This window comes from Echiichthys vipera, assembly GCF_963691815.1.
Source record: "Echiichthys vipera genome assembly, chromosome: 23".
In the NCBI taxonomy this organism is placed as follows: domain Eukaryota; kingdom Metazoa; phylum Chordata; class Actinopteri; order Perciformes; family Trachinidae; genus Echiichthys; species Echiichthys vipera.
Window position 1 is genome coordinate 3662376 of NC_139848.1, and position 16403 is coordinate 3678778.

Below are 16403 nucleotides of genomic sequence, written 5' to 3' on the forward strand. Positions count from 1 at the left end.
ATGAGCTCAGCAGATCACTCAGCACAGTGAGCCGACACACACACACACACACACACACACACACACACACACACACACACATGCTCATAGGCGCATTCATATCACAAATACAATGTAATAAATAGACCTAATTATAATTGTGAGAGCCTATATATACACACATACATGTATGTATGGGTAATGTGTGCAAATACACACACACACACTTACATACATATTTATTGTTGCATGCATGCACAGACACATAACCTAGTCTTGTTAACCCATACGTTCACACACACTGTGCTCACATAAACACAGCCCAAGACTCTCACAAGTTAAAATGGGAGAAAATGAAGCTCAACAAACAAACATTGGCTGTTTCCTGATTAGAGGAAAGAGAGGGGGCGACTATTTCTGACTCCAGCGCTGCCCAACTCTGTTGTCGCCCTCCAGACGAGGGCCATCGCTCAATGCTCGCCGCTCGCTCTTGATCGAATTAGAACGGAACGCTGACCCCAATATTTCTTGATTACGCCGCATATGTATGTGTTAATGCTGACTCAGCCGTCCATTTGTCTTTTTTACTCATTGGCACAATAGTTTCTAATTGGTGACCACCTGCCCTTAGAATCAAATCACGCTCGCTCTATATTCAGATTTTCCTGCGAGACAGCTGCGCTTATGATAAACACAATTACCACTCTGCAGGACATTTCGCTCACACGTGCAATAATTCAGGAATCATGAATCTCTGTCTCGAGTTTTTACGATGACAAATAGGAATGTGGCTGCCAGATCTGATCTCCGTTGGGTGATGCCAGATTTCCCAGTGTAAAATAATCTACCTCCAGAATCCCGCATGTGACAACTCACCCCTGCATATTCATCTCCACCTTCCCTCGACTTCAAGCCCCCCTCTCCCTTACATCCTCCAGCAAACTAATTTTCTCACATGGTTAGTGTCATTGTTCATTTAGGACATTAGTGACAGTGAATGTGGGGCAAAGTGGCAGCAATGGCCCCGACTCTAAGTCAGCCCTGTCCTTTCTTTCCCCTCTTTAACTGAGCGCTCCTGTCACCAGGACCCTTTTAATTCCCCCTTTCACCCCTCCGGTGCCCGCCCCCCTCTCGCACTGGTCCTATTGGGGAGCAGACAATAGAGAGTGTCCCCCCCTCCTATTCTGCCTCTTCATCCCCCCCTTCTCATCTCCCTCGGCCCTTGCAGGCGTCCTGCCTGGTCGAGGCTGTGGGTTCCAGGCTGCAGTTTGTCACAGCCATTCAGCTGAGACTGATTGTGATTGCGACAGATGGGCTGGAGCCCGCTCCAGTCCGGGCAAAACCCAAGCACTTCTCCCTCAGCTTTTTTCTTTCTTTCTTCTCTGGCTTTCATATTCTGTCCTTCGCTCTCTGGACAGCCCTTCCTCGGTTGTCCCTATCTGTCTTTTGTCAATGTCTTCTCTTTCTTTATCTGCGTGGTTTTCCCCAAAGGTCTGAGCCCCTCGTCCAGACTGAAGTGGACAGCCCAGCGTTTTCAAATGTATCCACTGGAGATATTTGGGTTTCAAAAGGTGGGAGTGAAAAAAAAAGAGTGACAAAGATGCGTTTTTAGTTAGAGCCTCAGTATCCTTCAAACCAAGTACTTTCATTTGTATTCACTTTAAGAAATGGACAATCCAACGAGCACAGGTTGTGCAGGATCTGAACTTTTCTTCGCATGACCTCCGTGATATTTATTTTATGGGCACCCTTATACAACACCATGAAGGCTTTCTGTCTTATTGACAGATGACACATCATACCTCGTTCATTTTAAGCTTGCAGAGACATTAACTGTGGAAGAACTCTGTATGTTGATCTCCTCTTCTGGCTTTTTACCACCTTTTCTGCCTCTGACTCTGCACCAAAAGAGCCAGTTAGGGGAACATCACCAGCCGGCTGCCTCTTGCCTCTTCACATCCTCTTGTTGGAGTTAAACCCCCCTCATCACTGTTGTCACCCCCCCCCCCCCCCCCCCAAAAAAAAAAAACTCCTCCTCCTCTGTACAAACCCCCACCCAAACCTAGCTTCTCCTCCCCTGAGGAAAGAGCCACCCTCAGAGAGCAGCAGAGCAGCCGTCTACCCTGAACACATGTTAAACGTCCTGCGAGCCTGAGGAGGAGGAGGGAAGCAGTCAGAGAGCCGGAGAGCGAGAGAGAGAGACACAGTGTCAGACAGAATGAGAGAGAAAGAGATAGATGCAGAGACAGACTGAGGAGAGAAATATTCAGAGTAGAGATAAAGGCAGGAGGCGGGTGGGCGGTAGGGGAAGGCACACAGCTCTGTGTGTGTAAAGAAGAGCCTCGGAGCGTGTGTGTGTGTGTGTGTGTGTTAGTGAGAGAAAGCACAGCGCAGAGTGATAGCGTGTGCAGCGTGAAGGAGAGGAGAGGGAAGCAGCGTCGGGAGAGTCAACGCATGTTTCCAGATTGAGAGAGACAGGAGGGAGTGTAGAGGACAGACGCAGCGAGGGAAGGAGGAGGAAAGGGAAGCAAGATTTTTTGGAGTGCTTGAGGGAACATAGAAAAGAGGAGAGAGAAGGGGAGAAGACGCAGTCCGGTCACAGTCAAGTAGAGAGGCAGGCAGCAGTGTAGAGAAGGCAGTGCTGCATTGTGGATGTAAACTTTATCATCTGCGGGATCAGTGGGTAGCAGCTGGCGAGCAGGAGGAGAGCGTGCTGGTGGATTACCATGTGTGTCCTCTGAATGCACCAGGATGCTGCATCTCCACCAGGGTAAGAAGCGGATAGCAGTCAGCATACATGACATAACAAAACTGCATGATTTCTTCTGTAGCTGCGTTTACCATCCTGTTGAGTGATGCTCATCTTGCTTGTTCTCGGATTTAGGCTGTCTATCCATGTGCCATACTTTGTTGTCAGAAGAATACATGCACACTCAGCTTTCACTAGATCAGGAATGATTTATTACGGCTTTCAGCTGTCTTTACTTTGGTCCTCAGCTGCAGTTTTCTTAATAACCCCCAGGGGAGGGAACATTATTTCATATAGCAGCGTTTTACACATGTGCACAGATGATCTCTGATTTGCACTGTGCCCGATTAGCCAGTTGCGGGGAGGAATTGCGTGTCATGTTGCTAGTGGCAACAGCATGGGGGCCAGGGCGCTGCGTAACCCACTGGTTCTGATTGATAACAGAAGGAAATGGATACCCGTCGTTTAAGCAGAGGTAAAACAATCAGGCATGGCAGGGGATTTGTATGTGCAAGAATGCATGTTTTTTCTCCCCACTGCTCCCTTTCTTTCCTCATACTCTCTCAGGCAGATTAAGATTTTCTCCCCACTAATCCCACGCTGAAATGACTGGTGTTGGGTGTGGATACGGCTAAATGGTGGGGAATATGGATTAGGGCCTCTCTGTTATGATCAGCTTTCTCTGCAGCTCCTAATTAATGTGGCGTGAAGTGCTGCAGTGCTAGTGTCCATATGTCAAAGTCACAGCAGGTCAGGGGTCTTTCCTCATAGTCGGCCATATTTTCAGTGCACAGATAGAGGCTAAAGGATGCTGGCAACAAACACACCAAGGATGCCAAATGTGGGATTCAGGACACTGGCTTTGTATTTTTAGCTGGGTTTGTTATCTCTGCAAACAGAACTGCAAGGGAACATGAAAATGAGAGCATGGGAGAGTATGGGAGGTATCATCACTCTCTCCATGATGTTGTCAAAGTGCCAGAGAGAAATGCCATTCCCTTCCTTTTTTATGTTTGAGGTTGTTGTTTTTTTTAGCCTGGGAACTGGGGCTTCCCAACACCAGGACAAAAAATAACATCTACCAAGTATAGGATGCTTTATAATGGGAAACACCAATGGTTGTTGGCAACTGCAGTAAAACTAGACGTGCTATTTAACCAGATATGCTGTACAGTGGTTTTACTGTAAGTCAAACTTACAATAAGTGCCTCAAACTGTGAGATGGTACGGCATATTATGAAGTTAACAGGCTCAAGACATAGCCAAGTGTCATCAACAAAAAGCTTGCTATCCACTTTTCTGCTGTAATAAGGAAATTTCGCCTTTGTGGGACTAATAAAGGAATATCTTATCTTATCTCTCTGTGACTGATCATCCCGAGTGTTCGATTAAATCTATGAGGGGTATTCCACTCTGCCATGAATGCAACACATGCATCATGTCATGCACTATTTGCATGCTTCTTTATTTTGAGTCTGTGACCTACTCTTTAGCCTCCGGTCATGCTAATTCGAGTGAGTCTACAGTTTAGCCATTTGGTCCGGTGTTTATTTAGCAAGTGTCCATTTAAAGCCTTTTTTTGGGAGCAGAGCGGCGGTCGGTGATATCATCCTGCCACCAGGGCAGATGTGTTGCTGCACTGGGCAGTTTGAGCCTGCTGCCCTCTGAAACCTACCTGGGGATTACTGCGTAAGAGGATTGCCAAGTGGAGGGATTTGATTTTATAGAATTAAAACTGTAATTCTCTCCATTCTAGCCGCACTGCAGTGCAACCAATTCCCCACGTTATTATATTTTCCCTCCTGTTGCCGTGCTCTCCTTTGACCAACGCGTCCCATTACAATCACGCCTCCTACATTTGATTGAACATTGAGTTGCCAGTTGACATTACTAAAGTGATAATGATTCCTCTAAACACTGAATTAAGACCGCTCTAGCATGTCATCCTTAATCCTGTGCTTTTGTATTCCCTTCCACCCCTCTGACTCTTGTCCGTCACTTTGCCTCTCACTCCTCTACATCCGATATTCCCAACTTTTCCTCCTCCCTTTTCGTCTCCTCCCTGTATGTGGCGCTCTGTATTCAGTGACCCTCAGCTAGCATATCGGGTCCAGGTCAAACTGAATTACTGAGGAATGTTCCCCTGTTCAATGGCCTGGCCAGTGGGCCTCAGCATGGGAGCACTTCCCCTTCATTGACAGCCAGGGGACTTTCATTTTGAAGGGGACGGGGGCTCCTTCCAGACAACTTTCCCATATAATTCCCACTGTCTCTGCAGTGTTCATTGGTAGTGTGGAGCTGTGAGCCAAAGCAGCCGGTTTAATGATGTGTACGTGTGAGGCACATCTCAGGATCTCGCCAGCCCGAGCCTTGTTGAGACGCTCTGCTCTGTGACTGCAGGCCATCCAGCTCAATTAAGTGTGCTTTGAATGCATTCCTCCCCTTAGCCTGCTCTACATTTATCTTCCCCCACGAACGAACAGCACGTGGGAACTCTACTAAGATCCCTGCGGAGCTCTCTCAGGTTGGTATGAATCTGTTTTTGCAAATACAGCATCTGAACCCCCCCCCCCCAAAAAAAAACCAGCTCAATAAAGGTTTTTGTCATTTTGCCAGGCAGCTCATTTTTGATTCAAAGAGCCAGAAAACATTGCATTCAAGCTGAAGTCTCATGCTCTGCTTTTCACTGACTGTTAACTAGTTAGAAATCCAGAAAAATGGGACTGTCAGATGACTTTTCTCTGTCTCACCCATTGGCTCAACATGGAGTAATGTCACTCAGGAAAAACATAAAGTTTAATGGTCCGACACAATTTATAACCAATAAAAGGCTTTTATTTGCTAGCTATCAATGGCTTACTGCATGCACTGACTGTTTTAGCCTGGAGACAAAGCTTTGCCCAGACACCCTTGCTGACTGTTAAGTGATGTCATTAGAGACGGAGCATTTTTGTGGTTTCTAAATGGATGAACTCGCTCCATGTGAGTTCACCGAGGTGCGAAGACTCGTGGGCTGTTTTTACAGTTATTGCTGCCTGTTTTCCAGTCCGAACTGGCTTTTAAATATTATTTCTCTTTGTGCAATAGCAGATAGAAAACAGTTTTTCCTTTATAAAAGCGGTTGTTTATCTCTTGATGCCTTAAAAGTACCACAAGAAATCCCCAAACTGGATTATTTTTTAGGTCATATTCCAGCACATCAACACTTTACAAGATAATATGATGTTGCCCTTGTTTACTATGCTGCTGGCACACTTTCGCAGGCGCATGCATCTCACAAGTTTTTAGATCAAAGCAGTCAAAAACCACTTTGTGAGCATTCCCTGTTGTTTCATATTTCTCCCCCCATCACGCTGGCGCTTTAAACCGAGCAATCCCATTTACAAGGTTGGAAAAGGAGGTCAGTGTTGTATTTGAGGTTGTGCGGGACGGGGAATGTCAACAAACTTCAGCTCCCCACTATCTTGGCTGTAAATCACGGGATAATAGTTTGGGAGAAACATGCAGGACCTCGTCCAGTGGCTGGAGGTGTTGGTGCAGCTGGAAAGGAAATGGATGGAGGCTGCCGGAGAAGCTCACCCGCACTAAAACTTGATTCCAAACACCTCTCTTATTTGTATTTAAGCCAGTTGGTGAAACACTTTGCTGAGAGTGAATTACAATGAGTGCAGTAGCTTTTAATAACTTTATTACCAGCATGCCAGTGCGCCACAACGGGACTGCTATGGCGATATCAAGGGACTGGAAGTTTTGAGGCAAAACTTAAGCTGGTGATGCAACAGATGAAATTGAACGCATGGCTTCTCAGAAAGAACTGTGCAGAACAAAATGAATGTAGGATTTCTGCAACAGCTGCCACATGCTCTTTTTTGGCAGTAGAGATGGCGGACAATTGGTTTTGAGTGCACCTATTTACAGTACCTTTGTTTTTATTGTGTGCAGACCGGCCATTTGTCTGCCTCTGTAAAGGGGCTACTGTTTGCCCGCTCCTCTGAAAACCATGTGTTGACAGCTGGTGTAAAACACCCTATAGGCTTCTGCACGGTCTCCATGAGTCAGCAGAACCTTCCAGAAGTACAGTACAGTAGTAAATGTCGAGTCCCCGTTCCCCAATTACTTCAACCCAGACCAGCCACGGTGTGAAATACAGAACAATGGATGAAACGTGTGACTGGGTTAAAGCATGTCTGCCTTTTTTTAAACCACTGAACATGTGGCTGAGTAAGTGTTTGATTCACAATACCATGAATATTATTAGCAACTTTGGGTTTAATGTTAACATGTGACCCTCCCTCTCTCTCTCTCTCTCTCTCTCTCTCTCTCTCTCTCTCTCTCTCTCTCTCTCTCTCTCTCTCTCTCTCTCTCTCTCTCTCTCTCTCTCTCTCTCTCTCTCAGATGTCGCGTAGTTCAAACTAGTTGATTCCAAGCACACCCCAGCATTAACATCCTTCCGCGCATAAATCTGCGGAGAGGTTTATATGTATCTTGGCAGAAGTATGATTCCACTAATCAGAAAAAAAAAACAGTCTTCGTGTCTAAATGCACTTCGCAAAACACAGGTAAACTCTTAAATCATGAGGTAATTGTAGTCCGGTTTTGAAGGGAGCTTTACTTAAACTCAATTATGTGTCACAGTGTGCTATTCAAGCTAGACTACCATCACTGGAAAAACTTAGACACACGCACACACGATTATTACCTGTTGGAATGTGAGCGTGTGGCTGGGAATGCCTTTTGATGAGCTCAATTTCAAAATAAGGTGTGTCTGAAGGGGTTTTTCTCTCTTCTGGTGGGGTGATACTTGCTCTATCTCCTGGTGCATCAACATGTATTTCTCCATCATATCTGTGGTTGTTCAGGTCCAGCAACAGTGCATCCTTTTTTGTTTTGAGTCATGTCTCTTTAATGATTTGGACATAAAATATTCAAAGTGGTGTGAGTGTGTATGCATGTGGCTGCATCTTTGCCAGTGAGTTTGTACATGTGTGTTCATGCATGTGTTCATGAAAGCCCCCTTGTGCGATCGCGTCTAGCTCCATCGGCGTTCCTCACGAGCCGCGCTGGTGAGTAAACCCTCCTGGCAGACAGGCAGGCGGGGCGGGTGCTGCGGCCATTTTTAAAGCACATCTGCTCCTCCGCAATGTTTCGTTTCGTCTGGATAGGAATGCGTCTGCTTGGAAACAATTGAGGTCAGGCCATGCTCGCAGAATGAGAAAACAGTTAGTGAGACAGACAGTCAGGCAGGGGTAATCCACGCTTGGCGGGTGCATTCCTCAGAGCTCAAGAGGAGTCTCGGAGGATTCCTCATGTCTGATTTTTGCTGCTTCAGAAGTTTCGGAGATGCAGTGCACGCACTTGATCAGACCTTGGCCTACAAAACGACGCATTTAAATCATTGCCCTCACTCTGATTTTGCAGCCCCTCAAGTTGTTTACAAATCATTTCCACACAGTTGTATGATTGCATCCATCAATCATGAGCTCTGAGATCACATAAGTCCAGCCTGTTAGGAACTACAGTAATGTTGCAGTAGTGTAATTAAGATATCCAGAGCTGAGGCTGGTCTAAAGCCCTGATGTTATCACAGAAGGAAAGGAGAAACAACTCAGAACGTTTCACATATTGTTGACTTTGGATAAATCTTGCTAATCTTGATCATCTCAGCTCGTTTCACTGCATTACTCCGTGTGGTGCACACGTGTCCAAACAAAGTCCAATACACAACTCCATACATTAGAAGCATGAATTAAAGTAGTTATGTTGTTCGGTCTCCACGTATGAAAACATTGTTTTTTTTTCAGTTAAATGTGCATTTCTGTGATCTGACATACTAGAAAAAACACACACACAATGTGATGAATTTTCTTCCGCGCATAAAGAACAAAACATGTTGATGACAAATGTCCCTTTTCATACAGTAAAGACATTTCAAGGCCACATGGCAGCATGAAAAGGCATGTGTTCTTTGTGTGCACACAGCACAACCTCATCACATTTCACCTCGTCAATAATTGATGGTCTGCTGTGGTGAGGTAAAGCTCATTGTGCCTGCCTGGCTGGCTGGGTTGGGTGTGTGGGGTGCTGACATGTGGCTCCTGTTTTTCCACTGCCCTCCAGTGCAGACGGGGTCCATGGTCGAGAGACAGGAGGTCAGGAACCAGCTGGGGTTGAGATGGTGCAAATCGGCGCAGGTCAGGCCGCTGCTCGGCATCTTCTCTGTGATTGATTGGACTTGCCTAATGCATTGGGACCAATTGAACGGTCACAGATGTGCCTACCCCACCCCTCAGGCGCTTGTAGTGGTGTTTTCACTCAGGGCTCCTTTTGATGCCGTCTTGGTTTTTAGTGTTTGACTACAGAAAGGATCATTAAAGTCTTACATCGTTGATGATGTTGCAGTTGTTATAACCTCCTATGCTTTCCGGGTGCCCTTCTAGTTAATACAGGGGTTAATAAAAGATGGTGAGGTGGGATTCAAGTATATTTAAAAAATGATTTGTGCACAAAATAATGAAATCAAGGATGAACCCAAAACTTTGAGTTGTGTGAGGTGTAAAAATGCTCCGATTGTGATCTAAAAATATAAACTCTGACATTTTTAAAGCCTCAAAATCAACAAAGCCATTTTCACCCCACCTCAGTTTCACCCTCCTGGCAGTTGTTACTCTGCTTTTCTGTCAGGCTGGGTTGGATGTTATAACTTATCAAACGCCTCGGTAAGCTCATTGTCCCGCAATGAGGGCTGGGGTGAAATTTTGGATCGGTCCAGAAGGTTACATAACACGGCCGTAGGAGGATTAAGGCTGGGAATGACCGGTCCAGAGTCAAAGCCAAAATGTAGCAAGAGTCTCTCTAAACATGATGCCCTATGTGGGCCATGGGGATTGCGTGCGTGTCACAGCTCTTAACCCAGCAGGAGTGCAGACGCTAATACATAAATGCATGGCAGCTCTGCTCTCATCCAAACATTTATTGCATCCCTCCCGACCACTCTGTGTACATTTGTGGTTCAGAACGATTGAAGTGTTTAGCTCCCGTAAGCTGCGATCACAATATGTGAAAGATGGTTTATATTTATGCATCTTTTATACATCCTGATGCACGCTTTATGTCAGTGTGAGTAACTGCTGCCGGGAAAAGGCTGAAGCATCATGTGTTGTTTAATCTGCTAACATCTTTCTACACAGAGGGGAGATTAACCACACTTGATAATAAGATGGTGTACAGTACTGGAGGGAAATCGGAAACCAAAACACAAGAGACAGCACTTTTTTCTCTCTTTCATTATGTGCTTAACAGCAAACAATGTACAATGGATTAAACCACCTGTATGCAGGAGCCGTGATAACAGTGATGAAAACACAGCTAAACGTCTGCCTCCCACAATGCAGTTCAAAGCACATGGGTCTAACATGTCAGCTCAGGTTTGGCGAATGCTCTCGCTGTGATTGATCCTCCCTCAGCCCTGACAGATCATGTCTTTGCACGCTGCCGCCGCCGCCGCCATGATGCGTTGTCTCAACGTGAGCCAGAGGAAAAAGCACGAGAGGGGTTTACACAGTGTCTGAGTGGGGAGAACGTGTGCAGGAAACAGGGTTGAGCTGCCGTGAATGAAACAACGGCTGGTGTCACGATCACTCTATGCCGTGCCGTCTGACTTATCTCAGAGGAAAGGACGTCGAGCTTTTGATGCTGCTGGATTTGCATTTCAAAAGACGGGAAATTATTTTGAGGTGTGTTCGGGTGGACAGCATCTGGTGTCGACTAAGAATATTAGAAGAAAACTTGAACTTAATGTGTGTAACATTGATAATGAACATGATCTGAACCTCAACCTTAGCTTTTGTCTCCAAAGTGTCCTTTTTTAAGGAGGTAATCCTCCTTGTTTCAGTGCGTTTTTACCTTAATTTCCAGGTATCATCTCATATATTTATGGCAACCTTAGGAACAATGTCCTTTCGCCTCTTGCCGCATTAACTGTTGATGCAGAAAAACAGCAACACTATAGAAAATGTATGTGTGTGGAAGAGAGGGGGGTGTTGCAGCATTGGAGATCAGGGTTGTCAGCTGGTTTGCTGTGCTCGGCTGAAGCTTGGCGGGGGTAAGGCCTCCGGTGCTATCAGGTGATTCCAGGTCACTGGGAACTGCTGGAGGTCCACGTCGAAACTGCTCACGATTGGCTGCTGGAGCTCACTCAGCCAAGCTTCATATTGGGGCTCAAGAGGAAGGAAAACAGCAGAGCAGGAGGAGGAATGTATACACGGTCGACTGTCAGCTTGTGCTTTCATCACATGCTCGGATGTACAGGATAAAGGCATGGACTGTGGCCTGAAATCATTCCCATTTAGTCATAGTCAAGTGTGAAATAAACACAGTGTGCACATGGCGTACAGAGGAGAAATAGATACATTGCTAGGGCTTCCAGTTTTCCTCTGCAATGAGGGAGGTTGCATACTTCTGATTTTACCTCCAAATAAAGTTTATGTAATGTGGAAAAACTGTTGGCAGCGCTTCCTTACCGCTCATGTTTCTCGCCCAGCAAGACTGTTAAAGCCATGTTGTGTTGCCAGGTTTCACTAATTACTTTACCATTAGAAACGACGGCCATAGCTACAAAAATAAGACTAGAGTTGTAATAAAGTGGGATTATCCTGAAAGATGAGGCAGTCGGCAGATGGAAGTGTACTCTTGTGTATTCAAAAACAGCCTTCTGCAAGAGATAAACAACACCCAGGTTGACTATTCTGACTGGACTGTAGACACCGCTGGTTAAAGTTTACAACGTCAGTGTAATATCACTGACATTTCTAATGCAGATTATAGTGGATTACAGATGATTTTCATGTGTAACGTTGCATAATTTAAATACCAGCATCAATCGGATGCAAATGTCGCCGCATTTATGGTGAGCTTTTTGCACAAGAGTACTTTTTTGACGTCCACTTGGGCCAGTTACTATAATTATGTTTAACACAGAATGTCAAATTGCTCTATATTTGGCCATGCTTTTTTTTTCTGGGCACAGTTGGCTGATGCTCCGTTGCTCCTGGAACATGCCTGTGCATAAGTGGCCCTGAAACTTAACCCCTTACAGGGCTGACGCTCAGCCATAACACAGACTGGAGGAATGCCAGGCCAGTCCTGTTTAACAAAACAATATCTGCAGTGAGAAGTTCCAGAGACATTTCCCCCCCTTTCTTTCACCTCTTTTTTTTTTTTTTCCAGGTAGTGTAATAGTTTGAAGCATACGGCATGTTGTAATAGGAAGAGACACATTGTGTAACTGGAACATGAGTGTATTAGTCAGCCTCAGGTGTGGAGCATGTCGTCATACACACACACACACACACACACACACACATATAAGCTGTCTCTTATATTTAGGAGTGGTCACGCATAAACAACACCTTCACTTTAATGGATGCATGTTCCCACACCCACATTTATGAATGCATAAACTTCTCACATGAGCCCAAATTCAAGCGCACTAAAACACACCCGAACACGCACCTCTTGTGTCACAGCCCTGCTTGACTTCCTCCCAGATTTGTCACCACCGCGCCGGTGTGCTTTCACAATCAACGTGCCAGGCTCTGCTTTGACTAATTCAGTCTTGTCCCATCAGAGCGGCGGTGGCAAAGGCTTTCACCAGCAGTTAGCTCGTAGCTCAGCAGCACACTCTTTTCAGTCTAGATGGTTGATTCATCCATCAAACGTACATCCCCGGCTGCCTCTTAATCACTAGGTTTTCTCCCCGATAGGTAAGTCACTCAGAGACAATGATGTCTTTTCAAAGGCGACCAGAAGATGTTAGTCATGAGTTATTTTCGGGGTTTTGGGGGAGGTTGGTAAGGGGTTTCGGTGTCTGCTCCACTAAAGAAATGTGAAATATGTGCAGGTGATTGTGATTACTTGTGGCTGTCTGCTGTATACACTCCTTTGTTAGGTCCCGTTAGATTAGATGGCTTTGAGCGTGTGATGTTGTGATCTTGTGAGCAAAGAAACAATACCTTTACAAAAACTTTAAACTTACACCCCAGCTCCTCTCAAGCACAATATTTGTCCTGATTTTATTCTGGGGCGTGCTTTCCCCTTCTGTTTTGTCAATTTCATTTGCTTTTATCCTGCATTTTACTGATTTGTGGTTGATTTTTGCACTTTATTTTACTTCCAAGACAAAAAAGTAGGGTTGTAAGAAAATATCGATACACTTGAATACTGCTGTATTATGTTTTTTGACACTGTATTGATTTTTAATAATAGTTTCCTTGCAAAGATTTGTGTCGGTGGTTCATTTTTTGTTCTTTCAACCACAAATGCTCTATAGCAGTTTTGACATTTGAAAATAAATCACAATATATCATAATACATTGAATTATAACCTGTGTCATGATGTCGTATTGCCAGATTCTTGCCAAAACGCAAGCACAGCCCTGCAAAAAAGTCTCTTAAATATCTGCTAATGAATGCATGCATTAGCTTAATTAGGACTTGATTATCATACCTAATGCTATGCATGTAAGGGTGATAATTGGCGGACATCATGAGCCTCTTGTGTCAACACACTGTGTTGACATTTAGCGCAGCGTATTTACATTTCCATGAATGCTAATGCAGTATTTGACATTAGAATTAATGACTTTGGTCTTGCACCAACAGATTGTGAAGATTTGAACACGCCGTTACTCCGTCAGAGGAGGCACTTTCCTCATTTGTTGTACTTTGAGACAAGCTCTATAAAGTCTCATCTCCGACTGTCAGATGCAGGCTGGTTTGTCCTGGAGCAGTGTTTCAGTTGTTGTGATACCTCAGGAGAGCCCATAAAACAGGGTTCTTTAGTATCTGTGCTAGTGTGCCAAGATTTATCCTATTAAAGTCTGGAATGCCCTCACATGGGAAACGGATTGGGAGCGCACAGTCAATTTCTTTGTTTAGCCTGGTTCACGTGTGTGTATTCGTGTGTGTGTGTGTGTGTGTGTGTGTGTCTCTGTGTGTAAGGGGGAGTGAGTGTGTTATAAGTGTGTGTCTGTGTGTAAGGTCTGGCGCGAGGATGCCCTGCTTCTTGTTTCCTCTGAGCTATTTTTGTCTGGACAGAACTGCAAGTTCTCTGTTTTGCTTGGTGAGCAGACAACCCTGTCTCCTCACTGTGTGTGTTTGTGTGTGTGTGTGTGTGTGTGTGTGTGTGTGTGCACTGATTCGCTGACAGGCCATTGAGGTTTCTCCTTTTAGACAGAATACAGACAATACAGACAATTCTGTGTGAGGATTTTTCTCATCAAAACATATTAGTGCCTCTGAAATGCAAAAATTGTGTGTAGCGTGTGTTACGACACTAAGCAATGATCACACGTTGACCCACTCTTATTTCTTCCTTCCTCCCCCTTTAGAGAGAAGCTGGCCGTGGCTCGCCTGCAGAGAGAAGTCGCACGGAGCAAGAGCGAAGGAACAATGGTAAAGTACAGTGGAGCTGCCCGTCCCCTATAATCTGCACAGAGCCAAAAAACCCACAGTATGCTCACTTCACACACATACACACACCCACACACACACTGTCAAGCTGTGCCAAGCCATCACCACGGCCAAAGTCAATCTTTAGTGGCTCAACACTTCATTGGTTGATCTTGACGCAGATATTTCTGGAGAGAAGCAGGCATCAGCAGGTATTTTTCAGCCCTTTGGTACAATAATCAACAATACTACCAATACAGTAGGTTGGATACATTTCAGACAGGCACTGTGATGCATGCTCTGGTTGCGTCAACCCGGTAATCTGTCAACACTGCATTGGAAATTGCTGAAATTTAGCTTTCACTTCTTTTTCAAGAGAACTTGTGTAAGCGGGGGCAAGAATTCAGGAGGGGGAGATCTGCACACACACACGTGTACACAAGTGCGAGTCTTTATTTCTCTTTGTCTCTGTGCATACTACACAGTATAGTGTGTGTGCCTAAGAGAGGTCAGACAGTGAACCACGTGACGGAGCGCAGCTCACCTGATTGCAGCCTCCGAGCAGAGGCTCTAACCACAGGCACAGCTGTTTGACTGCACCCCAGTGACGCCTCTGATTCTCTTTATGGCAGCAGGCCTAAAGCAACAGCACACGAGGGCCGGTTCACTACAAGGTTTTCACACTAGTCTGTGCCTTTCTCTATTGATCCCTGAAGGAGAAAGAATTTTTTCCCTTCTTTTTTGCCTCTCCCCACGGTTCAAGGCATCTCAGGGTCAGATACAGAGCAGCGCCCCTGGAGCTGGCCAGGGTTCAGTGGCTTGCTCAAGGGCACTTCAGCACAGGAGATATTTGCTGTGATGGAAGCCTGAACGTATCTTAGACGCAGAGATATATGTTGAACTGTTTGTTATGGGTTGATGGAGAAGCAGATCTTCCATATGAATGTTTCTTGTTATGGAAAATTTAAATGAGCTTTGCATCAGTTCATAAATGTAAACAGTGAATGTAACAGTGAGTAATTCAGGGTAAAAGGAGATAATCCCCTCCCTGCTAGGGCTGGGGCATTCCTAGAAGCATTCTCTGTTGAAAGATTAAGTCTCAACGCATGAAAAGGAATGGATGGTGAAACGTAACGGAAATAAAACATGTCACTGCGTCGTGTTGATGTGTCTTCGGGCTGAACTGATTGAATGGCGAAATGTAACAGATGTAAACGCGCGTCGTGTTTATGTTTCAAGCTAGGATGATATCCGACCAGCACCCCCGCTCAAAAGCCCATGTATGGAAGTAATTTGGCTTCTGTGATGTTCAAGAGAAAAGGATCACGATGCATCGATAATCAAATCGAATAGTGAGGTGCCTCGAGATTCCCACCCATACTCCCTGACCTCTTTGTGACTCTGTCAGCAATGTCATCCCTGTTATGCGTGTGTGTATGGAACAAGAAGCTCCAGTATTAATGTCCATGTCCATGGTGAGTAGATATACTGTAGATGAATGGAATGCGTGCATCCTCCAGTGAACCCTTCATATCACTGCATGACCATCATGTGGACAGCTTGGGTTGTATCCAGCCACTGCGTGTTGGATTGTAGCTACAAACACTGCTGAAGTCATCAGTTAAGGTCACTTTCACACATTGTTTTCTCTTTCTCTTCTTTCCGGCTCCTCTGTGTACATAATATAATTTGATCTGTGTCCGCTGTGTCAGCATCTCCTCCTGTAACACTAACCTTGCATCCTCTGACCTCGACGTCGCTCGAGAAAAATATAGCGTTCGCCCCGCTGCGAGACTCCATGGAGATCCAGTTCTCATACTCACGCGAGTGGATGACACGCTAATTATTACTTTCTGCGCATGCCCACAGCTGAGAGAGAGAGGGAGAGAGGGATGAGTTATCTGTGCCAGACAGGAGGAGTGTGAGGGGGGTGGATGGAGTAAGAAAGGGAGGAGAGTGGGGGTGTATCACTAAGCTCCATTTGAAATTGGGATTATCCCCGTTGGAGTCCCTTTGCACTCTCTCTCTCCGGCATTCCTGGGAGGCTTCAGAGCTCAGGCACGGTTCTTCAATAGAAGCGTAAAGGAGACTGCTGCATCAAGGAGATAATTGTCAAAGTGCTGGCGGTGTGCAGTGGGAACTGCTCACCAGCAACAGCCTGTGCCCCGCAGACCCCCACACCCCGACGCCCACTTCTGTGCCCACTCGCTTCCCCAACCCCCATCCT

At 45.5% G+C, this 16403-nt stretch overlaps 1 protein-coding gene across 3 annotated transcripts in view; it reads left to right on the forward strand.

Moving 5' to 3' along the window:
• LOC310964831 (nck-associated protein 5-like) overlaps nt 1-16403 on the forward strand; it is a gene marked incomplete at its 5' end in the record, with an annotated part of 123750 nt that overhangs the window by 46935 nt on the left and 60412 nt on the right. The window contains 2 exons of one of the 3 annotated variants that reach the window (XM_083938117.1): nt 2491-2749; nt 14116-14179. In XM_083938117.1, coding sequence (XP_083794243.1) covers nt 2721-2749; nt 14116-14179 — 93 coding nt within the window. Of the gene's footprint in view, nt 1-2490; nt 2750-12406; nt 12490-14115; nt 14180-16403 lie in introns of those variants that run through there. The other 2 variants (XM_083938118.1, XM_083938116.1) reach the window with 2 other exon arrangements.